This window comes from Sceloporus undulatus, chromosome 4 (assembly GCF_019175285.1).
Source record: "Sceloporus undulatus isolate JIND9_A2432 ecotype Alabama chromosome 4, SceUnd_v1.1, whole genome shotgun sequence".
Taxonomy (NCBI): domain Eukaryota; kingdom Metazoa; phylum Chordata; class Lepidosauria; order Squamata; family Phrynosomatidae; genus Sceloporus; species Sceloporus undulatus.
The window spans coordinates 42,556,240-42,582,220 of NC_056525.1; the positions used below are offsets into that span (position 1 = coordinate 42,556,240).

The 25,981-nt window shown below is 41.3% G+C and overlaps 1 protein-coding gene across 2 annotated transcripts in view; it reads right to left on the reverse strand.

The window, feature by feature from the left end:
- Positions 1-25,981, reverse strand: part of SOGA1 (suppressor of glucose, autophagy associated 1) — a 113,843-nt gene that overhangs the window by 76,864 nt on the left and 10,998 nt on the right. For both annotated transcript variants that reach the window (XM_042463058.1, XM_042463057.1), the window contains exon 2: positions 951-1,175. In XM_042463058.1, the coding sequence (XP_042318992.1) occupies positions 951-1,175 (225 nt within the window). The remainder of the gene's footprint in view (positions 1-950; positions 1,176-25,981) is intronic.

The following is a 25,981-nucleotide window of genomic DNA, read 5'->3' on the forward strand; positions in this document are numbered from 1 at the left end:
AGACTAATATGACATAATTTATTTCTTACCAAGACATTTACGTATAGCTCTCCTTCAAAAGGGTATATTAGGTCCACACCAAATATCTTAGAGAAGGAACGCATGACGGACTAGCACAGCTTATGCTTTATATAGAGAAGGTCCAAAGATTTAATGATTCTAAGTGGGTAAAGGCCCCTGCCAGAGCCCTTGGTATGTGTGTAGGGGATCAAAGAGGGGTTTGTTTGTTTTTTTTGCCTCCAAATGACTTCTGTGGACCTCTGGGTCACTTCCTGTTGTGAAAAAGACCTCTTCAAAGCCTGAAACAGCCCAGGAAGGAGAAAAAATGGCAACATTCTTCTACATGCCCCCCTAGAGCAAGGCCCGGGGGCTTTTTTTTAAAAATTGGGGGGGGGGGGGGGGCAGCACTGTTCTCCTTGGGAACAAACAGAGCTCTCAAAATCCCAAAAAGCCATCCACCCTTGCTGTATAGCAAGGATGTCAACTGTATATCCCATAGGCCCCACATGACCACTGGATACATCCTGCGACACCCTTGCTTCCCAGGCTACCACACACTTCTGAACCCTAAATTTCTATGAAAAAAGTGGTGTAAAATTCTTTTCAAGATTGAAAATTGCCTCAAAGAAGGTGTACATTTGCCCCTAAATTGTGTTTTGATGGTTCCCAGCCCAAAACTGCCCAAATCACCTTTTAAACTTACTAAACATGACAGAAACATCACTTCATTTTCTTGGAAATGCCAGTGACATGGCCTATGTATCATGTGGAAGAGATGGAAATAGTCCTCTATCCTTAAAGATGCCAAGAAGTGGAACAAGAAGTACTGGGACATAAGGGCCAATGATTTAAGATAATATAAGGTGGCTCCTTACATCTCTCTGAACCATTAAATTGTCTTCTTCCTTGTGACAGAGGAGGAAAAAAAAATCCCTTGTAGCTCCATTTACCTTGACATCTTGTTCAAGGCTGTGGATGAGTTCTCCATCCACCTGGCCAGTCTGTGCTACACGGAGGCTGCGCCGCTCTGCCTTACGGAGACGATACTGCAAGATGCGGCAGGTCTTACTGGCCTGATCCAGTTGCTGCCGGAGCTCCTGCAGCTGGTAGACATCTTCCTCCATATAGACATCTCTCATCTCCAGCATCTCAGCACGTAGTTCTTCAATCTCATCCTGGGGAAGACAACACAATGGATGGTCAGGGCAACTGTCACAGAGCTGTCACATTAAAAATATTCTTCCTTCATTAAAAATGAATAAATAAATCTACAGCAGAAAAGGTCAGTGTTTGTATGTGTATGTATTTATTAAACATTTTAAGAATTTGAATTACTTAAAAGACATCTGCACTGCAGAATTAATGCAGTTTGATACCACTTTAATTGTTATGGTTCAATGCTATGGAAGTGTGGGATTTGTAGCTTTATCTGTCAGAGAGCTCTGGTGCCACACACAAAAAAAATTACAAATCCCAGGATTCCACAGGATGGAGACATGACAGGCATCAAACTGCATTAATTCTGAAGTGGTGCAGCATGAAATGCCTAGGATGTGATCCAGACTCAGTCCTATGATGAGGGCTGGGTTAGAAGCAGACCATGGGCCACATACAGACAAACACACTCAACCCATTTTAGAAGCCCTCTGGTTTATTGATTTTTGGATTTATTGATTTATTTTAATTAATAAACACTGGCCGCTGAAATTTGGCTGCCAAACACTAAATGCACTGTGGTGGATAGAGAAAGGAAATGAATGGACTAGTCAATAAGTAATCAATATCACAGTCAATATCAGTCCATTTGGTTCCTTTTAGTTGTGTGTCTGTATGTGAATATGAGTGGGTTGTTGATAACAAGTGGGGAGGAATTTAATGCATAATAAGTATTATAGCTATAATTTAATGAAGAAGAATACCATTTAATGAAGCTAATTTTAATAGATTCCATGTATTTTATATATATGCAGTTATTTTTAACATTAAATAACTTTTAAAAAAACCAAATCTGTAGTCCTTGAGCATTTGGCACTTCTGATAAGATGACTCCCAGTCCTGCAACTTCTGTCCACTCCACCTATCTGTTAAACATACAGGTGACATTCTAATGGTGTAAAATTATCTCTTCATTTTTATTATTATTTATAATACTATGCGTTAAAATGGTCTATTGTTATATTGATAAAGAGATAGTATTTATTATTTATTATTTCCTGTTTATAGTCATCCTTATCAACAAAGTTTGCAACAAATACATAAATAAATGTTAATTTCTCAACTTCCATTTATGTATTTCTTCTGTCTCTGCATTATTCATGCTAAAGACTATAAAATTCACAAAATCAACGATTTTCTGCTAGAAAAGAATCACTATATAAACTTATGAAAAGTGCTACTGTATTAGCACTGACTGCCACTGTTCAAATGTTTCAAATGCAACACTAAGAAAAATCTCTTACACATCGCATTATGCATTCAGAATGACATTTGTGCTATATTTGGTCATTGTTCATGTTGCTTACAATTATTATTATTATTATTATTATTATTATTATTTTATTTATATCCCGCTTTTCCAATTTTGATCAAAGCAGTGTACAGATTTAAGTAAAAATACATCAGGATAAAAGCAATTCAACATTATCTAAAAACAGACATAATAGCAATAAAAACAACAAGTTCAGCTGAGTGAGGGAATCCATAAACATCACAAGGTCATCAGACCGAGGGGGTGATAAAAGAACATCTCATGGGGGAAAGGCTTGAGAAAAGAAGGTCTTAAGGTTCTTCTTAAAAGTCTCTAAAGATGTGGTGGAGCGGAGCTCATCTGGAAGATTATTCCACAACCTTAGGGCCGAGATGGAAAAGGCCCGTTGCGAGGTCCTAGCGTAACATGCAGTTGGGACCTCTAGCAGATTCTTCGCTGCTAACCTGAGTGAGCGGGGCGGATTATATGGGGAGAGGCGGTCCTCCAAGTACCCTGGGCCCAAGCCATTTAGGGCTTTATAGGTTATAACCAACACCTTGTATTGAGCCCGGAAGCGCATAGGCAGCCAATGAAGATCTTTCAGGATTGGTTTAATATGATCTGATCTGGAACTCCCAGCGACCAGTCTCGCTGCCATATTTTGCACTAGCTGTAGCTTCCGGGTTTGGTACAAGGGTTGCCCCACGTAGAGCGCATTGCAGAAATCCTATCGAGAGGTTACCAGAGCATGTACTACAGTTTCAAGGTTCCTCCGGTCCAGGCAGGGGCGCAGCTGGCGTATCAGCCGAAGCTGATAACAAGCGTTCCTGACTGCCGCATCCACCTGAGATGACAACTGGAGTGACGAGTCCAGGAGCACTCCCAGACTGCGAACCGAATCCTTCAAGGGGAGCGTGACCCCATTCAGGATAGGATGGCAAAACTCACCGCCTGGGGCCGGGGAACCTATCACCAGTACTTCTGTTTTCTCTGGATTCAAACTGAGTCTGTTCTCCCTCATCCAGCCCATTACCGACTCCAAGCAGGCATTTAGAGGAGAGATGCCATCCCTAGTCACTGCATCAGTCAGAGACACAGAGAAACAAATTTGGGTGTCATCAGCGAACTGATAACACCACGCCCCGTGTCTCCGGATGATCTCTCCCAGCGGTTTCATGTAAATGTTAAATAGCATGGGGGACAGAATGGCTCCTTGAGGGACACCAGATGTAAGTGCCCTCTTATCAGAGCACACGTCCCCCAGCTGCACCATCTGGAATCTACCTGAGAGGTAGTGGGGAAGTATCTTCACTTCTGGCCACCAGCACCTATCACTTTCCACACTTGGAAAGCAGTGCATCTGAAAGGGAGAGGTTCCTGTTTGCATGGAGACCTTCAATGCAAGCAAGAATCTTGGAAAATTGGGGTTCCTGCTCTGGTAAATATCCTCCACGAGAATAAGAATTTCTTGGCAGGCATATCCCTTTCCATGTAAAAAAAAGCAGTGTTGGCTGGTTTAAACCACATTGGTTTGAATCATGGTTTAAACTTTGGCTGAAACCACATTACTGTACTTTTTTTAAAAAAAACATCTCCTGGATCTTTGAATTGATTATTCATGTTTTTAAAAAGTCTCGCTATTATTACTGTTTTCCAACTATCTTGTTGGAACAATGATTGTTATGAATTTAAACATTTTGCTTTAACAGTCTATTGGCAGTTGTTCAGTGTCAGTTGCTTCTTTTTAATCACTTACACACTGATGCAAAAAAATGGTTGTTAATTTTTTAAACCTTTTCCCTCCCAACTCTAAGAGAAAGCAATGATGGAGGAGGAAAGGCTAGGCACTCCCTAACTCATGTGCTGAAGAAAGCAACTGCTGAACATGGCTTCTGGCAAATAGCTTATGGGTGACATTAACACCTGCAATCCCCCCACATTCACAGCATACGTGCACAACCTCTAGATCAGTGGCCTCTCAGTAGCACCTGGCTATTTTGTATGCAGCCCACAAAAGTGAAGGGACCTTATCCACTTTTTTCCAGAATGGGGCTAAGTCAGGAAAACACTGTACCTAGCATGTGCGCATATGCTTGCCCACTGCTCACATCCAATGTAGCCTCCAGGATTGAAGTGTTGTATAGAGAAAAACTGGTGGGGGAAGGTATCCTATATATAAACTCTGAAATCACATGAGTAGCCTGCCAGTGCCAATCCAACTCACTGGAAAACATGCCATTATTTTAGTCTATGGATCAGGCCAAAGCCCATCAGGGTTGGGTAATTTGGGAATCCTCCAGATACTGTTAGACTACAACTTCTATTAACCCTCAGCACTGGTTAGATTAGTCAGAGCTGATGAAGTTGTAGTCCAGCAATATGCTTGTGGGAAGTCCTCAATCAAGATACAAAAGCAACTGCCCTCTCCCACAGTTGTTTCATAGAAAGTGGTATTCAGTGGCATGCTGCTTCTGACTCTGGAGGTAGCCTGTAGTTTTCATGAGTAGTACCCACTGATAAGACGTATCCTCCACACCTACTCCTTTTTCAAAACAATCTACTATGTTAGTAGCCATTACCACAAGCTGGGCTTGCAGAAGGTAGCTTGCTCAGTTTTAAATTATGGCTGAAAGCCCCCTGGGAAGCTAAAGGACATAGAAGAAACCTGTGCATCACTGACAACAGCTCAAGCAATGGAGCAATATAATTATCAGTCAACACACCCTGCCAAGTCATGGAAACAAGCTGAAATACATTCACTATCTTGATCCAGAGCAAGAGTCACCAGTGATGATAGGAAAAGCAATAGCATACAACATAAATGCATTTAGTACTAAGAGATGACATCTTTGTGCAGTAGCCATATTTCCATTGTCAAGATATTGACTGCAACAAAGTAGTATTTTCTGACTCATGGAAACCCAATGATACTAGCCCAATTAATTATATAAACAAATTCAGTGAGGCAAAGAAAATAGGCACATGCCAAGATATCAAGGGAGTCTTTCCAAGTGTTGTGGAATAGGAGAGTGAACAGAGAAACAAAAACAGCACTGTAAAAGACAGGGAAGCATCTTAATCATTAAAGCAAGTTAGTTGCTAGTAAAATCATATTAAAAAGTGCTTCAGTCTCTGGTACTATGACTTCTTTTAACCTAGATTCAGGTAAGCATACTGGTCAACCAGCCGCATCATAGATGGTGATGAGTCTGATGTGCTTAATCACAAATGTGGTCTTCCAGTAGTGGTTTTGCTCCCATCTCCATTTAGTGGTAAATATGTTCTGTGTAGCAATAAGGCCCGGAACCCTAGCTCACCAAGGCTGTCTTATTATCCAAGCCCTTTACAACAGTGGGATATCCCCAAATCCTTTGGCTCATATCTTTCAGGTCAGCTTATACCACTTTAAAGGTGATTGAATGATGGATATTTTTATTGTTGTATTTTATTGTTTAATGTGGGGGGGATTTCTCTTATTGGATTTGCTGTATCATATTTTAACTGATTATAAACCGCTGTGATCATTGGAATAGCGGTATACAAATAAAGATTCATTCATTCATTCATTCATTAAATCATCTTCAGCAACCTTTAACCAAGAGCAGCCATTGGATGGTTTAACATCTACCCATTCTTCAAGTTGTCAGGAAATTCTGGCTATGTTTTTATGGGCTCTGTTCACATTGCCATATCTGTGAGCCAATTCCTACTGAGTTAATTCAGTCTGTTGTTTGTTTCATCACCAACCCCCTCACTCCAATCATTAGTGCACTCATTTCTATTAAAATGGACATAACTGATATGTCTTCACATATTGGTGTAGACTGTTGCTATTCTTGAGTGCCTTCAAGTAATTTACAACTTATGGTGACCCAAAGGCGAACCCATCATGGACTTTTCTTGGCAAGATTTGTTCAGAGTGGGGTCTGTAATTCCCTTTATCTAAGGTTAAGAGTGTGTGCAGAAAGTCACCCACTGAGTTTCCATGGCTGAGCCGGGATTCAAACCCTTGTCTCCTGGTGTCCTAATCCAAAATTCAAACCAGAACATCATGCTAGCTTTCTATAACACACTGGATCTCTAAACAGAACTAAAAAACCTTCTTCATGAATGTGCCAGAGGCGACGTTGTTGAAAAAGTCTTGACCTTTCTTCAAACCAGACCAATCTGAACTGCTTTCCATTCTTCCACACTAAATGCCTCATAGTATAGTTTGGCCTTCAGTAGCCTTCACACTAGCCCAAGATGGGATTTTGGTACCCAAGATTCTACATACAATGCCACCCAAAATATTACTAACTCTCTTAGAGACCTGCATTTTTCTCTGTATAATATGGTATAACAAACAGTCAAAACTGATTTGGCACTGGGGCAGGGCCATCTAAGAAAGAAAGTCTAAATGGTATCGAACCTCCTGCTAATTAATATGTGTCATATTCCACCAGGAAGTTCTGAGTAAATGCCTTTGAAATATACAAGAATTGCATAAGAGCAAAACTATTTCCACTCCATTTCAGTGAGGCAAGTGAAAAACAATCCTCATGGATTATGCCCATGATTGAAATCTATATTTCACACTTTGCTGTCTCTAATGCCAGCCACAATCTGCCATTATACTCAGCCTCATAGAAAGGCCACAAGACTGGCCATTGGAAAGAACTACCAAAATAGCCCCCCCAAAATATGAAGTGCCACTAAGCATCAAAGCATACACTCCTTCGGTCAGTCCAGTGGTTTGCATTTACAAAAAATTAAACTCATTGCCTTCCTATAGGAAGAGCTGACAGTTTTCAACCAGCTCAAAGACCAGCACATTACTTGTCCTCACTAGGCTGAGTCAATGAAAGGTAAACAAGCCTGACACAGTCTGGAAGAATAAAGATTATATCAGAAGGGAACTCACAGAACACAAACAGCCTGGAGTGAAGGTTGTTTGAGGCAGATAGTCTTCTATAAATATTTTACGGAGAGATAAAGAGGAATTCAGTGGAGTTGGAATTCTCCTTCCTGTGACATTAGGTGGCAGAAACAGCTAAACCAAAAAAAGTAGGGTAGGCACAGAAGAGAAGCCATTTGTTGGGAGTGTTTTGATTTTATATTCCTGCACGGCAGGAGGTTGGACTGGATGGCCTTTGTGGTCCAGGATCCCCCGTGGATAACAAAATCCATGGATGCTCAAGTCCCATTAAATATAATGACATAGCAAAATGGTATCTCTTATATATAGGGTTGCCATAACCTGGTGGGGGGCGTGCATTTCCCGTTTTTGGACTGTTCTGCACGGTCACAGTACGGTTTGGCGTTTCTCCCGGGTCTTTCCCTGCTCCTGGGCTTTGTTACCGTGCCTTGGCTGCTCTTGCCTTGGCTGCTCTTTGTTACTGTGCCTTGGCTGCCTAGGGCTCTGTCGGAGGCTGGAGCTCCTCCTATTGGCTGGCAGGCTGGCCAATAGCAGAACAGTCCTTTCCCTGCTTCAGGAGTCTCGCCTCTGTTTACTTCCTGCGGCCATGTGGGCCGGCCAGGGACTCTTCCTGCGGCCATGTGGGCCGGCCAGGGACTGAGCCGACCGAGGCAGCAGAGGAGAGGACCAAAGGGGCTGGGGGAGGGGGGAACGTTTTTGGCATCCCTCCCCTCCCCCAGCCCCTTAGGGGAGGGCAAGAGAGCGCTGCCCCAGGGCCCCCAGCCAAAGGTAGGGTTGCCTAAAAAACATGCAGCAGCAGGGAGGGAGGGAGGGAGATGGCATCTCTTGAAGCCAAGCTCCAGCAATTCATTCCTTTGTTGTTGTTTGCCTTCAAGTCGTTTTGGACCAAGGCAACCCTATCCTGGGATTTTCTTGGTCCTCTCCTCCTTTCTCCTTCTTTTCCCGCTTCTCTTCTTCCTCGTCCTCCCGGTGTGTGTGTGTGTGTGTGTGCGCGCTGTAGTGTGGAGGGCTTTCTGGGGCTTGCCTTGGGTCGGTGCCACTGCCTTCTGGCCCTGGCTAGAGGCCCAGAGCCCTTCCATCTGCTGGGGCCCTGCTCTTCTCCCCCCCCCCCCCCACTTTGCCCCAAGATGGCTCCCTCAAGCAAGACCCCTGGGGAGGCTCTTCCCAAGTGTCAGGCACCTCCTGTGTTGTCCTTTCATCATCAGGTGGTTTTAGTGGCAAGCTTTGCCATTGCCTTCCTCTGAGGCTGAGACAGTGTGACTTGGGTGTGTGCGAGAGTGTGTGTGTGCATGCGCCTTCAAGGGGTTTTCTTGGGAAGTTTGTTCAGAGAAGGTTTACCTTTGCCTTCTTCTGAGGCTGAGAGTGTGTGACTATCTCAAAGGTTTTCAGAGGGGGTTTGCCTTCACCTTCCCTTAAGACTGAGAGAGTGTGACTAGCCCAGTGGGGGTTTTTAATGCCCAAGCAAGGGATTGCACCCTGGGCCTCCTCCACCAATGCCTCCTGCTGCACTTCATGAGATGCATTTAACCTCAGAGGTGATCCAAAATCTCCATGTCTTTGAATTCAGTTTTATTATTATTTGAAAGAAAGAAGTTGGCAGCATGAGCTTTCCCAAAGCCTGCTTCCTCAGATGCATTTAGTCTCACAGATGCAACAAGATCTCTATAACATAAGGATTTATATTAATGTTTTTTTTTAAATGTTAATATTTTTAGCTTTTAGTTGGTTATGGCCTCCATTTTTATTGAATGCCCCACTTTTTGGGTAAATATTGTCCAGCATTTGACCTACACTTTGGTCTAAATATTGTCCTAGAAATTTTGGGCTGGGCATTGTGATTTTATGATTTTCGTTTGATGTAACTGTTATGGATTATTTTATGGAACCCGCCTTGATCCATAAGAGAGGTGGGATAATAATTATAATTATAATTATATTTTCCCTACATTTTCCCTGGTTTGGTGGTAGAGAATTATGGCAACCCTACCCCAAAGGAGCCGCATGAGTCACGTCATCAACACACACCCCATGTAAACAGTGGTGTGCCAAGATGGTGCCCGCGGTGCGCAGTAGGACTCGAGACATTAAAAAACATAGGGGCCCCAAATGTACTTTCTGCCCCAGGGCCCCTAAAGGCCTAGCTACGGGCCTGGAGTCAGTTTGCAAAGGGACCTATTATTGTTGTTGTTGTTGTTGTTATGCAAAGACCTAGCTGTATGAGACAGTTTGCAAAGGGACCTTCCATGATTATCATCATCATCATTATTGTTGTTGTTATTATTATGCAAAGACCTAGCTGTGTGAGTCAGTTTGCAAAGGGACCTTCCATGATTATCAATATTATTATTATTATTATTATTATTATTATTAGCATGCAAAGAGCTAGCTGTGTGAGTCAGTTTGCAAATGCCCAAATGTGCTTCATGTGTGTTTTGGAATGGGGGAGGGGGGCGGCCAGAAAGAGAAGTACATTTCTGCCATCTGTCCTCCATTTTGATCATGCCTAAGAAACATGCATTTATATTAACATTTTTAAAAAATCATCAATTTTTTCGCATGTCCTCCATTTTGTATAAAACGTGTCCTACATTTGAAAATATTGTCCTACATTTGTCCCGGTTTGGAGTTTCTGACTTATGGCAACCCTACTTATATAAAATGGAAAATCAAGGCTTGATATTTGGAATTTATACTTTTTTGAATATTTTCAAATGGTGGATGCTTGAATCCGTGGATAAAAAAAAATCTGTGGCTAAAAAGGGCTGAGTATAACTGGATTGATAAATATATCAGGGAATATTCGGATACTTACAATTAAACAAGAAATATTTTTTTCTTCTATATGAATATCAACTTCAATGATGTGATCTTATATCTATGGAGCAGGACGGAGAGCAAAGACCAGGAGTTGGACTTTCAAAAAGTAGCTGAAGTTGATATATAAATACACTCGGCCCTTCTTACACACAGATTTTTTATACACGGATTCAAGCATACACGGTTTGAAAATGTTCAAAAAAAGTATAAATTTCAAATATCAAACCTTGATTTTCCATTTTTTTAATAAGGGACACCATTTTGCTATATCATTATATTTAATGGGACTTGAGCATACAAGGATTTTGTTATGCACGGGGGATCTTGGAACCAAACCTCAGTGTATAACAAGGGTCCACTGTACACCTACTCATAGGGAACATGGTTTCCCATGCACAAATATTGGTACTATTAGATAATATCAACTAAGCTACACTTTTTTTCTAATTCAAAAGTGTGGTGCAATATACTCCATCAGTAGTAACACAACAGTTGAGCTTACTATATCTTACTCTGTTTCAGATTACAGTAGTACATGGTAGTACTGATGCAATCAGGTAACCTGGACCTACAGAGCCTGCAGACTGGTTGGCAGAGCAACAAAATTGACAGCTTATGTAAACAAAAAGAAATGAAAAGCCAGAATCACTTCCACATACTGTTATCACCAAATAACACCAGATGGCACTTGCGGGAAGCTGCAGTGTAACCCAAGGGAAGATTTTTAAAGCCCCCATTTGTGCTCTCTCCAGCCGATTTGCCTATTACTAGTAATACAGGGAATACGACAGGTATCCCAGTGTTCAAGCCATCTGTTGCTCTCAATTTCACTGGCAAAAGCTTCCTGCAAGAAAGCTGAGCTTCCTAAGTCACTTCCTCTGCTGGCTGGACACATACCCTGCTCCCTCTGGGAGGCTTTTGTTCATTTGAATTTGGAGGGTGGGAGCAGGTAGATAAATCCCCTCTAGTCCTTTACGGATCAGTGACTTATCTGCTTACAATCCACAGCAGAAAGCCAATCACAGAAAGGCACCCATTAGGAGCCTGCCCACTGAGCAAAGAGAGTACACAAACAATGGCTTTGCAAATCTGCCTCCCAGTCAACATGTCAAATTGAATGATGAAATGAGGCATCATCTCCAAGGGCATCAGAGGATTCAGTTTTCTGTGAAACACAGTGCCATCTCCTCGTGTTGCCCTCGTCTGATCTGAGAAAATAGCAAGATCTCTCACAAACCTCCCTAATAGCAGCAATGTGTGTAATTTAAGGTGTGAACCCATGCAAGAGAAATTAACCTTTTTTAAAACATATCTACTCACACACACTGAAACCACACTGTAAGCAGGTCAGCTGCAGGACTTGATTACACTACTGTCTCACTACATCATGCCCATGTTATGTCCCAACCATTTTACCCATGTTATGTCCCAACCATTTCACAATGTGCTTAATCAGTCATGTCTCACTGTGTGCAGGATACATACTGCATTGTTATACCAAAGTCTGAATTTTGCATTTGTCAGTTCACATTCATGTCTAGCTTTATCAGCATGAGTAGGTGAAAATCATGGATTAGCAAGATTCTTACAGAAGCCAATATGGACTGAAATTTAAGGTTTGTGACTTAAATTAGATAACTTTTTAATAGATACTAGTAATCAGCTTTAGATGCAATAGGCTAGTTGAAGTGTGACTAAGATTTTAATAATTAACTATCGCAACAAGAGATTATTAAGAAATTGATCTCTTTCTTCATTTGTCATTTAGACAATTATTGGATCAATTATTGCTATAAAGTAGGGGATTTAAAAAGTTATATTTATTAGTTATATTTATATCCTTCACTTCGTCAAATGAGCTGAAGGTGCATACAGCTTTAAATCAATTAACAAAATAGATGTATTTGTGGGCATTACTTCTTTAACAGAAAACTTGGTAATAGAGGCAGAAATAACATGAAAGATGTTCCTGCACCACAAAACAAAAGAGCAAGTCAACATATTCCAGCAAACACTTTAACTAAAACTAAACAATATGCCCATGAAACAATCAGGTCAGGGAAGCCTTGAATACATCAACAAAAACATTCTGAATCTTCTAGACATTAACTTGAAAGCTTCTTCCAAAATGTGCTCCAGGGTAACTTCAATAGCCTCCTCGATTTCCATTTTTGCGAGAAAACTTACAGATCTATGGGTTCACACACACACCCAACATATTAGGATAGTTGGTGAGGCTATCTGGTTTCTCCATTTCTTTTTGTTTTTCCCTGCACACATGATCAAGGTAGCACTTGTTTACCTTGCCTGTTATATGTAAACACACACAGCTACAGTAGGATCAGCAACAGCAGAATTCCATTCTTTCTCAACCTATTTTGCATTGCTTACTGCAGACCTATTGCTGTGATACAAGACTGGGTTCCTGCAGCCTTGCTTCACCATTCTCCCATGCAGCTAGATAGAAGACACAAAGGAAAATGTGGGGCTGCAGCAGGTGTAAAAACACTTTGGGGGGGAAAAAAAACTCCTTTGTCAGAGACTTAGTTAACTGAGGTATACAACAGTATAGCTACATAGAGAGATCTTGTAGCACCTTTGAGACTAGCTGAAAGGAAGAAGTTGGCAGCATGAGCTTTCGTAGACTTGAGTCTATTTCTTCAGATGTAGGAAGCAGACTGAAATCTATGAAAGCTCATGTTGCCAACTTCTTTCTTTCAGTTAGTTTCAAAGGTGCTACAAGACCTCTCTACACACTGATTCTACAGACTAACACTGAATTAGTATAGGAAATTATTTATTATTACAACTCCTAAAAGGGTTAACTGTGAAGCAGTCTTCCTAAACAGTACTTTCTGCTCACTTTACACATTTTTCAAATGTAAACATGGTAAACTGCAAAACTATTTCCAGGACTTGTAAAATAATTTGAAGTTTAAGGGTAAAAACTAGATTGCTCTGTGAGAAAGCAATCATTGTTTTTATTTGTAGGCGACAAGCACTAGCTTTGGGTTTTATACAATGACACTACAGATTCAGCCACATCTGCAGAAATGTTGACCAATTACAAAGAAGAAAAGAAACACAACACTGATACATAGATACAAGATACTGCAAATTTAAATCCTGAAGAAGCCTTTTGACATTGAGGACAACTTCTTGACTGTAGTAGATTTTTTCCTTTATTAAAACTCAAAAATCAATTACAAGTCCAAATTTAATCTATTAAAACACTGATGTTTCTTAATAAATTTCTGGGCTGTAAACCTATCAGGCCAACATAAAATGAAAAGTGAAATGGGCAACTGTCCAATTGGAAGCCCTAACTGCGAATATCAGCAGCATCAGGCACTGGATGAGATCCACGGCCTGGCAGAGGAATACTGACAGTCAGGTGTACTGCAAAATGCTAGGATCGTCCCAGTTCAGTGGCACAAGACTCCTTGTTAAGTGGGCCTAGGTCACAGATTGGCCCTCATGCAACTTTGCAAGTCCCAGTTCTCTTTCTAGGTTTAATAACCATATGATATGGGGCAGGTAGGCAGCTTCTCCATGTGGCAGTAGCTACATTTCAGAAGGCTGCTGCTCTACCTGGACTCTTCCTAACAAAACTACTTCCTCCTAATACCAGTGATAGAGAAGCACTAGAAATAGCCTTCAAGGTTTCATGAACTAACAATAAAAAGTATTTTAAAAGAGGGGGAGGGTTGCCTTTCCTATCAAAGCTAAAGACCACTGAATTCTGACAGCACTGAAATCACATTACCACCATAGCACTCAGGCTGCTCCCTGAGTATTATGGCCCCAGAGCTGCCCCGGATTCCCCGTTACCTCCACATTCCATAGCACCATTGGCAGCTGTCTAAACATGCATCCCACTGTGTTGCCCAGTGGTGGCACTGCAGGCAGGAGCCTCTGAATTCAATTACATGGCTAGCAATTTCTTGTGACCTTAGAGGGAGCAACTCATGTTAGCAGCAGAGGAAGTGGACAATACAGTAAGACACATGCATAAACAGCAGTCCAACCTTGCTAGAGAGCGCTCCAGATTTTTCTGTAAAATCCAGAGCAACAAGTGAGTTAATTTAAACCAATTTAACAGGGGTATAAGGGAGGATTCGGTGCAGAACTGGCCTTACACAGTGAAGAAGTCCACACTCAAATCGGGGATTTGAACCTGCATTATAAAGACAGATCACTGTGAAGGTGGGGTGAACGGTTTCATTTGGCCCATGCAGACATGCCCTTAGAGGGTATTCATGTGCAGAGCATCCAGCAGATACACCTATTTGAAATGAAAAGAATACACCAGAATGCATGGGGGGGAGGTGTCCAAGCCAAGCTTTGAAAAGCTAATTTTTAGACTACAGCTCCCAGAATCCCTCACACAGCATGGGAACTGGCACCTGGCTGGTGAATTCTAAGAACAGTAGTACAAAAAAGTAGACTTTCTAAGGTCTAGTCTAAGCACAGCTTAAGATGTGTCCATTGTCAGATAAGACTTCAGAAACAAGCTATACTTTTAAAAATAAAACTTGCATCGGCCAGATCTTACTGTTACTGCTCTGTGCTTTCTTCAGAAAAAAGGCCCTGCATGAGCCATACTGATCAAGTTTCAATAGAAACTGTAATTAAAAGCTATATAATAACCACACTTAGCCTTCTCTGAAAAGCACCATTTATGAAGATACATATATCAAAGCAGAGGCTGGAACTGTAAAAAGGGAAGAAGACCAGAGCAATTCAATCCATCACCCTACCAGTGTCAGCATCAAAGCACTGCACTCGGGTGCTTCTTTCTATAAAGGAAAGAGGAGTGTGGGGTGGAACAACTCTGCTCTACCAGCTGCAACAAACAACAAAAAAGGGAAAAAATACCAGTCAGAAGGGCCTGGTATACACCGATTTTTTATACATGGTTTCAAGCATCCACAGTTTGAAAATGTTCAAAAAAAGTATAAATTTTAAATATTGAACCTTGATTTTCCATTATTTATAAGGGACACTATTTTGCTATGCCATTATATTTAATGGGACTTGAGTATCCACTGACTTTGTTATCCACAGGGGATCTTGGAACCAAACCCCAGCGTATAACAAGGGTCCACTGTAGTATTATTGCTGGAGTTCAGCCTGAGTAGGGAAACAGAGATTCAAAAGCCAGACCAGTTCTGACAAGTAGGACACAACCACTTGTGTCCTTACCCTACAAAAGGAAATGCATCAGCAAATGATTTAAAACCAAATAACAAAGACACAAGTTTGTCAATAAAAGAAACTGTAAAATAGACTATAATTTATTTGTTGATAACATATATTTCAGAATACTGTAATTACAATATGCAAAGGGATCTTAAGGCTAACTGAAAGAAAGAAGCTGGTAGCATGAGCTTTTATAAATTTGAGTCTACTCCCTCAGATGTAATTACTGTAGCTGAAAAAGTAATACACTACTTCTTACCACAGTGAAGAGATTGTGACCAACTGGCCTGAGGACCTGGTCAAGCCCTGCCTCCCACATACGTGTGAACACTTCTTTTGCTCCTTTGCAAGATGCTAAGATCTTAAGATAATGTCATCAGGTAGATGTTTAAAAATGTAGAAAAGGAAAGAAAAGAGAAGGAAGGAAAAGGTTGATTTTATTATAGGTAAGGATCTTAAGATGGAGCGTGGGAGGAGGTTGCAGACATTTAATTTGAGCTCGACCTGGGGCTGTAATCATTTCAGTTTGCACCTAGAACTGTTTCTAGACTGCTGGGATGAACAGACAAAAAAATTTTGAAAATATAAAATCCAGGTGTTTCTTGAAATTATTTTTTCCTTAGGCAAAACCTGGAAGTTCTTTGGTAGGAAGAAATCAGACGTAACATAGTTCTAGTATTGACAAAGCAGGATGGAGCTTCTAGTTGTGCAGTTTTTTAAGGTCAGTAGAAATCAAACTAGGTTAGTTTTATTTTTGAGATGGCCTTAAAAAGGTATTGTCCTAATATGGACTTGGAACTTCTCAATTTAAGTCCTTTCAGCTGACTATACTGTATTTCGGGCTTTGTATCTGGACAGCTTGTGCCCTAATGCTGAGATATGGCTCCCAACCACAAAGAATATCTCCCCAAATCTCCAAAATAACTGAATATTGACCCTCCTTTATTTTTAGCATCTTAGATTTAATGCACAAATGGGATTATGGAATACTCCCCACCATAACTCCCAGAGAGCAGAAAAGTTATTCAAGAACCTTAGTGCTCTTAACCACTGCTGGCTAGTCATTTGAGAAATATTTATATCAAGTCTTCCTTCTTTCAACGAGGGCTCAAGCAGAAGCTGGCATATTGGTTTTGTAAATATTAAAAGCTATGTATGTGTGTGCACCCTCCTATAGGTATTTAACACATTATATTCTACTGCCGCAGGCAATGTTAGTCTGCTACATAAGAATCTGAAATAGCTGTACACAGAAGATCCACCCAGACTTCTTTGTAAAGCAAGGTTTGTTCTGCCCTGGCATGTGCTCCCAAAAGGGTCATTAGGAGGACACACTGGGAGGAATTAACCTCCTAGCAGCATTAAATTGACTGGGGATCAGGGTGTGTTCCAAAATGTCAAAAATAAATCCATCAACCTGTCTACAACCCCAGCTTCCTATAATTCCCATCGGCAGATCTCTGTTACACACGAATAGTCCATTTGCTTTTTCCAAATAAATGGACCATAATAAATGACATTTGCACTAGATACTGAAGGGGAAAGGACGGAGAGGAATTGGGTCAGGACAAACTGTACAGCTATCCATAGGACTGGAATAACTGATTAATTAACAGTAGCCAGTATGCATGCAACAACTTTGTTAAGAATGTAAAAAAAAAATCCATGCTAAATTAGATCATAGGCCCATATAGCCCAACAAAGGTCAACCAGATCCTGTGGGAGGCCCACCAGTAAGACCTGAATGGAACAGCATCATCGCATTAATCAATACAGGTAAACAATACTACAACCACCAAGGAAGCTATTTAAGAGCAATAGTTAATAAGGCAGTACATTAAAAAATAAACCAGCACATGATAAGAATTTCCTCTAATTGTCAGCATTCTGACCCTTAGCAACACTCCAGATATGGACCCTGTGGTGCCAATTAGAGAGGTGACAGTCCCAGGTCCAAGCTACAATGTGTCAAAACTGGAACATTTTGCTCAAGAGTCTTTTGAACCAAAAGACCTGAGCTGGATCCCACAAGATTCTTCCAAGAGACCAGTTCCCAATACCAATGTTTGGATATTATTTTTTGGGCAACAGCTTGCAAAATCCCCCAAGAAGCATAACCAGCGGCCACTCTGGGTGGTGGATTTGGGGCACTGCAGTCCTAAAAAGTAACTTCCTTATCTCTGCCCTTTCTCATAGCATCCCCACACTCACTGGAGGTACCCATCTGACAAAAGTTAATGAGAAAATGGGGCAGTAATAGGCTCCAAATTAGATTTCCAAGGCAGGAGTGGCTAAAATAGAGCCCCCAAGGTTCTGATGGCCTTCAATACTCCTCCACTCCCTGCACTGCCCTTTTCAGGCCCAAAAAAAGCCTCCAGACATAGATTTCAGGGTCAGTCTAGGCTGCTTAGCACTAAAAGTCAAAAGCAGACTTGTGCACAATTAGAGGGATATGGCTTCTGGAGGTGTTTGGGATTTTTATCATTGTGTGCAGCCCTGGAGGGTCCCAAAGGGAGAAAATTACCGTATTTTCCGGTGTATAAGGCGACGGGGCATGTAAGACGACCCCCAACTATTCAAACAAAAATATAGACTTTGCTATATACTCGCCGTACAAGACTACCCCTGGAAGGCAGAAGGAGGCCGGTAGCAATCGCGCCAGGCCACGGAGCAGGCCAGTTGCACGCGCCGGGTTGAGCTGCTCTATTCCGGCTTCTGTGGAGGCCGGGGAAGGAAGGAGTAGGCCGTGCGCGCGCCAGCGGGCCTCCAAGGCGCTGGAAGGCCGGCACTGGGCAGGCGCATGCCGGCCCGTGGAGCTGCCCTCCAGCCTCCTCTGAGGCCTCAGAAGGCCGGCATTGGGCGGGCGCGCGCCGGCCCGCACAGCTGTCCTCCGGCCTCCTTATACGTGGCATGTAAGATGACCCCCAACTTTTCACAAGATTTAAAAGGGTTCAAAAGTCATCTTATACGCCGGAAAATACGGTAGGTCCTGTTCTTACTGCAGTTGCCCACCCCTGCTTTAAGATGGGAGTAGAGCCAGAGTGGTGTAGTGGATTGAGTGTTGAACTATGACTTGGAGTCCAAGGTTCAATTTCCTGCTTGGCCATGAAACTCACTGGGTGACCTTGGGCAAGTCAGATGCTCTCAGCCTCAGGGGAAGGCAATAGTAAACCCCCTTTGAACAAATCTGGCAAGAAAACCCCATGATAGGTTTGCCTTAGGGCCACCATAAGACAGAAATGCATTGAGGGCACATAACAACTGCAACAACGAAAACAAAAACAACAAGAGCCTGGGATGGTAAATCCAGCCCAGAAGGAGTAAGTACATAAAGGCTCAACTGAGCCTCAGGCATTGAAGGAAGAAGTTGTTAGCCTATAATTGCCTGAAGTCCAGGAGACTGACTTTGCACTTACTGGTAGTCTCTGATATGCTTACAACTCAGAAGCCCTCATGTGCCCCATGGTTTCCCACTCAAGGTCAGGACAAGACCATAATACAGTAGGAAAAGTGATATGGGCTAACTTCCATCCTCTGGTTAAAATGCTTGTTATTTTTCTCCTTAATCTGAAAATAGATTCATACTGAAGCTGTCTTTTTAAGGTCCACAATGTCTGTGAAAATTATACATGGTTAATTAGATCAGTAAAACAGCTGAAAGGTATTATATTGTTATGTATTTTATAAGTTTTTTAAAAATGTGTCGTATTTCAAAGAGACCACATTCTAAAAAACACAGAAGTTGGAATATGCCATTAATCTGACCCTAAAACACTAAGAGCTGAACTGGTATTCTTATGATCTCTCACAGTAACATGGAAATTGACAACAGGGAACAACAAGGGAACAGTTCCTTTGAGATTAAAAGGAACAAAAGCAGCAGTTTTCAATTAACTCCAAGCCACAGACTGACAGAAGAAACAGTACTATAATTTACCCTGACAAAATAAGAAAAGATTTCCAAAGGGGAGTCCTAGAATGGGGCTCCAGATGGGTGCAGCGATATCAGGATCTCCAGACTAAGTGGATTAATGTAATCCCAAAAGTCAGACTTCTTCCTAAACAGAAGCTAAGGGAAAGCAATTTTGTGACCAATAAACAAACACAGTTGCAAAGCACATGCTTTTTCATTCAAAGGGTCTCAGATTCAGTCTTTACCTGAAACTCTGAAGAGCAACTGTTAATCCATGTAGGCCAACCTTATTGTTTCCTATTTTAGAATCCTCCAGTTGCAGCAGACTATATCTCCCATCATCCCTGGCCAGGATGGCAAATGGGATTGGTGCTTGGCCATGTTGACGTAGGATGGGAGCTGTAGTCCAACACATCTGAAGAACATCAGATTAAGAAAGGATGGTGTAGACAACATTGAGCTAGAGAGATCAATGATATGACAAGACAAGGCACCTTTCTTGGTTCTTAAGGAGCATCAATCATATGGCCTTATGTGCCAAATATGCAAGCTATTATGTATTTGTAAATGGTAATTAGGATCCTCTTTGGAACTACAACCGTAATGGTCAGCCTATGAAGTGCTATTTCTCTTGTAAAAGCTCCAAATGCCAATTTTTAATATATCTAAATTCCAATATATACAATGTAGTTTTAGTTTCTTACAGTTTATAATTAATATTTAATTTGACATCATTTATGATCATTACTAATATGCACCTATTTGTACTTAACTTCTGGGGGAAAAAACTGAGATAGAACCCTGAAGAGCAGCAATACATGCAAATCAAAACAACAGCAATTCTTCCATTGGAAAAAATTGGGATATTTCACTTGTGCATTACCAAGGACAGGGCATAGAAAATGTGGACTGCCCTTAGAAAATAGGGACAGACCATATTTTTTCATAATCATTTCATTCCAGATTTGTGGAGAAGATTACCATCTCAGAAACTTCACTGTTATTCTTCTTAGAGGAGATCTACCCTGTCAACCTCACCTACATAATATTTGGTTTGGACATGCATATCAAATCTTATTAAACTGAAAAATTAATGGAACTACGCACTCCTCATGACATTTTCCCTCTCCACTTCTCAGTAGGTCATGATTCCACACTCTCTGGGTTAATCAACCATAATTACCTGCTTCATCCATACAGGAAAACTATCATTGTGACTGAAACAAGTCAGAAACTTAAATTATGGTTTAAAGTTGGTGTACGTTCTTGTTCCAATGTTTTCACAATAATTTCTCAATTCAGATTTGATGGGAAGCCATGGCAAATTAACTCAGGATGTGCTGAGCTGTGGTTTGCTAAGAAGTGAATGCAAAAAGGACAGCATACGAATGGAACATGCAGGAAGCACACTCATAATAGTTTAATATACTCAGATACATACAAACTAGGCCACAGGTTCAATTTAGATATTGTTGTGGCTTCAAGTCATTTCCACCTTATGGTGGTGGAGGTGGGGGGGTTAAGTTGGGAAGATTTGTTTGGGGAGGTGCCTTTGCCTTCCTCTGTGGCTGAGAGTGTGTGACTCACCCAAGGTCACACAGTGGGTTTCAGAAATACCAAGCCAAAATTAAGGAAGCACAGCTATGGTTTAGCATAATGTCAGAGTTGGCAAACCATCCTGTATTTACAGCAGACCCTTCACCTCCAAAGGAAACTGCTCCTAGAAAATGGAAGTTTTCAGAGACAAAAAATGAAAGCAAACAAGCTATTCCAAATGATTTTGGAATCAAGATTTTGATTTTAAACTATTATTATTACTAACCACACTATAGTATAATGTCCAAGTTTACCCAGAGAACATAAGAACCCTACCTTCAAACTCCTGCAATGTAATGCAAAATGCAACCCGCTAAACCCTACAAGTCAAAACACTGACCCTGTCTTTTCTTGCCCACAAACAGCAGACAGCTCAGACATTACTAAGAGCAGCCGGGAGGAAATGGAAGAAATCAAGTCACAGATTACACTTTCCTGTATAATTTAGCAGCCAAACTATCAGAGCTTTCAAGCAATGCTATTGCAGATATATTGCACCTCAAAAAGCTGGGGTTTTTTTCCATTTCATGGTACATTAGGAGCATACATAATTCACAATAGCATTTACACCAAACTGATATTGCATAGTACCTGCAGTTGTACCATCACCAATGTCCAGTTATCTGCATTATGAAATGAAATGCAAACTTGCAGCAAATTCAACCACGCAGTTTTTCACACCACTTGTTCTAGCAGAGGGCCACACTTTATGTTACACCTAACACATCTTTCAAGCTATACATGCTTGCTCGTGTATATTAAAATGAATGTCAAGAACATGATGCTACTGTGAATTATAAATTCAGAGGTAATGGTATTTTTTCTAGTATGCCTTCTTGTGGGCAAAAGCCTACATTATGAAATTTTAAAAACCAGTGGGTATTTACAGACATACATTTTGTATTACTTTCTTGTAACATAGATCCTTTCTACACTTAGATTCAGAGACTTAGGTCCAAAACACTCTGCAGAAATAATCCAGTTTGAGACCACTTTAACTGCCCTGGCTCAATGCTAGGGAATTCTGGGAACTGTAATTTTGTGAGACATTTAGCCTTCTCTGTCAGAGAGCTCCGGTGCCACAATAAACTACAATTCCCAGGATCCCCTGACACTGAGCCAGGGCAGTTAAAGCAGTCTCAAACTGGATTATTTCCACAGTGTGTTTTGGACCACTGTCATGTTAGTCTGGAATATCAGTATGCAAAGGGATCTCATTGCACCAAGTCTATGAAAGCTTATAATACAATTTATTTCACTCAGTCTCAAAGGTGCTACAAGATCCCTTTGCATATTAACAAAGGAGTTAGAGAAGAGACACAGTAGGCAGAAAAATCTAAAATCGGAAGATGAGCAGATGGTGAGTTGAAACCCCTGGGCTAAGGCCTGTCCAAATCCCATCTGTCAGTTACCTATGGCATATGCCTGTTATTCTGAAATGTGATTGGCATGAAGCTTTCTCCTCCCCTCATAACAACTGGAATCTCTAGTACCCATTCTTTGTCTTTACTTCCTTCTGCAGCTGCTCCCATATCACATCTCACATTTTCCATTCTGCTGAGCTGAGGACTCAGAGCTCTTGTTCCCCGCACATTGAGATGACAAGGCAGTGCTGTGCTTTTAAATGCACAGACACTCCCAAGCATGGAAACACTCCCATCTGCCTATGGTAACAGGTTCTCCAAATGAGGAGAGCCAGAAAGGAAGGGAAGAAGCAGGTGCTTATCAACACCATCATAGATATTTAGTGCAACAGCCAAACGAAGCAACTTGTTCTTCCCCAATCAGTACAGTTGTTCAGAAACAATAAGAGACGGTTCAGCTGCACGGCCATCACAGTACTTCAAATACTGCACTGTGCTCTGAAATCAATAATATAAATGCAAGCACATGAGACTGGCATTTCTAACAACTTTGGGCCTTTTTCCCCAGACAGAACCAGAAATCAAGCAAATAACTCAGAAACTGAAAGCAGTAGTAGTTAGACTTAACAGTACCAGATCCAGCTGAAGTAATATTTATTCTGCTTTGTCCATACCCTACATCAAGGAGGAGGGAAAATAAACTTGAAGTCGCATCATTACTATTTTTACTGGAAATAACAAGCAAAGGAGTAGGCCGACAGCATGAAGAATATGGCAAGCAGCGAGGGTATTTGGGTGGTTTGATGTTAGTGGTGTGAGAGTTTCCTCCCCTGCTTCAGACCAACAAAAAATGATCCACACACACCTTAAGCACATCTTCCAACTGTCACATTTTGACAAGAACAGTCCCAACTAATCTTACTTTTTCCAGACCATTTAAAATGTCCCAGTTCTTCTTTCCTCTTTCCACTTTCTCCATTCCTCCTCAGCTTACTTCAGTTGCTGCAAATTGAGTCCTAAATGCAAAAATAGTTTGTACTTTGCAGCCTCTCCTAACTTGTCTGTTCTTCACCTTTACTAACTTTTGCAATCTTGACTATATTCTGATGTTGCTTGGCCGCACATCCCATTTTTCATCTGTGAAAGATTGGAGGGTATGCTTAAGTACTAGTCAGCCCTCCATATCCACAGATTGTTTATCCACAGATACAAGCAACCATGGCTTTAAAATATTTTAAATATATATAAATTCCAAAAACCAAACCTTGATTTTGTCATTTTATATAAGTGACAGCATTTTACTTTGCCATTGTCTATAATGGGACGTAAGCAGCCATGGATTTTGGTATCCATGGAGGTCTTGGAAGCAAACCCCAGTGGATACCAAGGGCCCACTGTATTAGGCCCAGATGAGAAGAATCACTGGCAACATTCTATCGACAGACTGACATCACAAAATGCTATGGGCTCACACAAGGGCAAAGCACAGAACATTTGGATTAAAGGTCATTGTTGCTACAACTTGATTTCCCGAAGGGCTCTTACTGGCCATAGAAAGAGGCTCTTTGAATAAGACAGCAAGGATCCAGTAAACATGATATCTGCACAGACATGATGTTAGCTTAGGACTCTCCCAGAAAGGAGGCAGAACAAGGGAAAATACATTTACAATCCTCTCCCAATCAGAAGCTATTGGAACTCTAAAGTCTACTTACTCCTTCAGAAAGAAACATGCTGTTTTTAGATTAATAGTTTTCACTGAGATCAGCTGTGCTAAACTGTTAACTCAAACCACTTTTATTGATTTGTCTGAAATAAAGGATTAGCTCTTTTTTTTAATTACAAGTTTTATATTTGCATTTTTCCACTTTGTAAAAATTATTGCAAAAGGAAAGCACTTGGCTTTTGGAAATATTTAATAAGGCCAAGATAATAGGTCAGCTGTAGGATGATTTATCAAAAGTATTTGGGGGGGGGGTGACCTTTAGAGCAAAGGGGAAAAAATCACCTCCATCTCCCTCTGCATTCTGAAGACAACAGTTTGCCAACTGGATCCCAGGAGTTTACTCACTATTTTAAAAAGCCAAGCAATTATTCACTGTGCTTACTTTCCTTTCTGGTGCACAGTAGTGCATTTCTGTCCATCTGGTGCTTCTTACCAGTTGGAAAAGGAAACAAGAGAATGCCTAGGATTTTTGTTTTGTTTTGGAAAGTTAGCTACACCTACAATTACAAAACTCAGTTTTTTCTAAAGCACAAAAGAGGTGGCAGAAAGTACATGCTATGGAGTAGATTACGTGTCCTTCTTAATTAAGCCAAGCAACCACAACAGATATCAGCCTTGACTAATCTATTCAAAAGAAAGGCAAAATTCTGCTAGCAGGCACTACGTTGTTTACTACCATGATGCTGTTTCAATAACATGGACTCAAACATGCGGCAGCTAACAAGGTCAATGCGATTTTAGGCTGCATCAATAGAAATACAGTGGACCCTTGTTATACGCTGGAGTTTGGTTCCAAGATCCCCCGTGTATAACAAAATCCATGTATGCTCAAGTCCCATTAAATATAATGACATAGCAAAATGGTGTCCCTTATAAAAAATGGAAAATCAAGGTTTGATATTTGAAATGTATATTTTTTTTGAACATTTTCAAATCGTGTATGCTTGAATCTGTGTATAAAAAATCCGTGTATAAGAAGGGCCAACTGTATAGTGTCTAGATCAAGGGAAGTAATAGCCCCACGCTATTCTGCTCTTGTCAGGCCCCACCTGGAATATTGTGTCCAGTTGTGGGCACCACAATTTAAAAAGTATGTTGAGAAACTGGAGCGTGTCCAAAGGATGGTGACCAAAATGGTGAAGGGTCTGGAAACCATGCCCTATGAGGAATGACTTAGGGAGATGGGGATGTTTAGCCTGGAGAAGAGAAGGTTAAAAGGTGATATGATAGCCCTGTTTAAATACTTGAAAGAATGTCATATTGAGGAGGGAACTAGCTTGTTTTCTGCTGCTCCAGAGACTAGGACCCGGAGCAATGGATGCAAGCTCCAGGAAAAGAGATTCCACCTCAACATTAGGAGGAACTTCCTGACAGAAAGGGCAGTTCGACAGTGGAACACACTCCCTCAGAGGGGTCGTTCCCACTTACCTATAAAGTGGGTCATGATCCCGAATGCATCGTTCCCACTGAAGCTCAAATTTAATCTCCATTACCCCTCATTCGTTACCACAGCATCTTGAATTAGAATCGAATTAAAATGTTTAAACCGGATTATCAGCCTATAATTCGGTTTAAAAAAATAGTAGTTTATAACGCAAGTTATTTTTGAAAGCGGGGTACGATTCGCTGTATCCAAATGGGAATGAAAGGGTGTCTGATTCAGGAACCTGGAGATGGGAGGAGCAGCACTCAAGGGGCTGGCCTGGGGGTGTCACCCTCTTTGGTCTCTTTCTGCATCGCCAGCACCATTTTCATCAATTCGCATAGACTTTCCCCCAGTGGATTGCAACCTCCCCTCTGCTCCTCATGTGTGAGGAGAGCCATTGAACACCATTTTATTCTTTTTTCTTTTTTCACCTCTGCCTGAGCGCCTGAGCAGCAGATGGGCTTTACAGTACATGCCTGCTTGATCGCCCCCCCCCCAGACAGTCCAGGGAGCAATGAGGGAGGCAAAGCGATTTTTGGGAAAGGAGGCTCC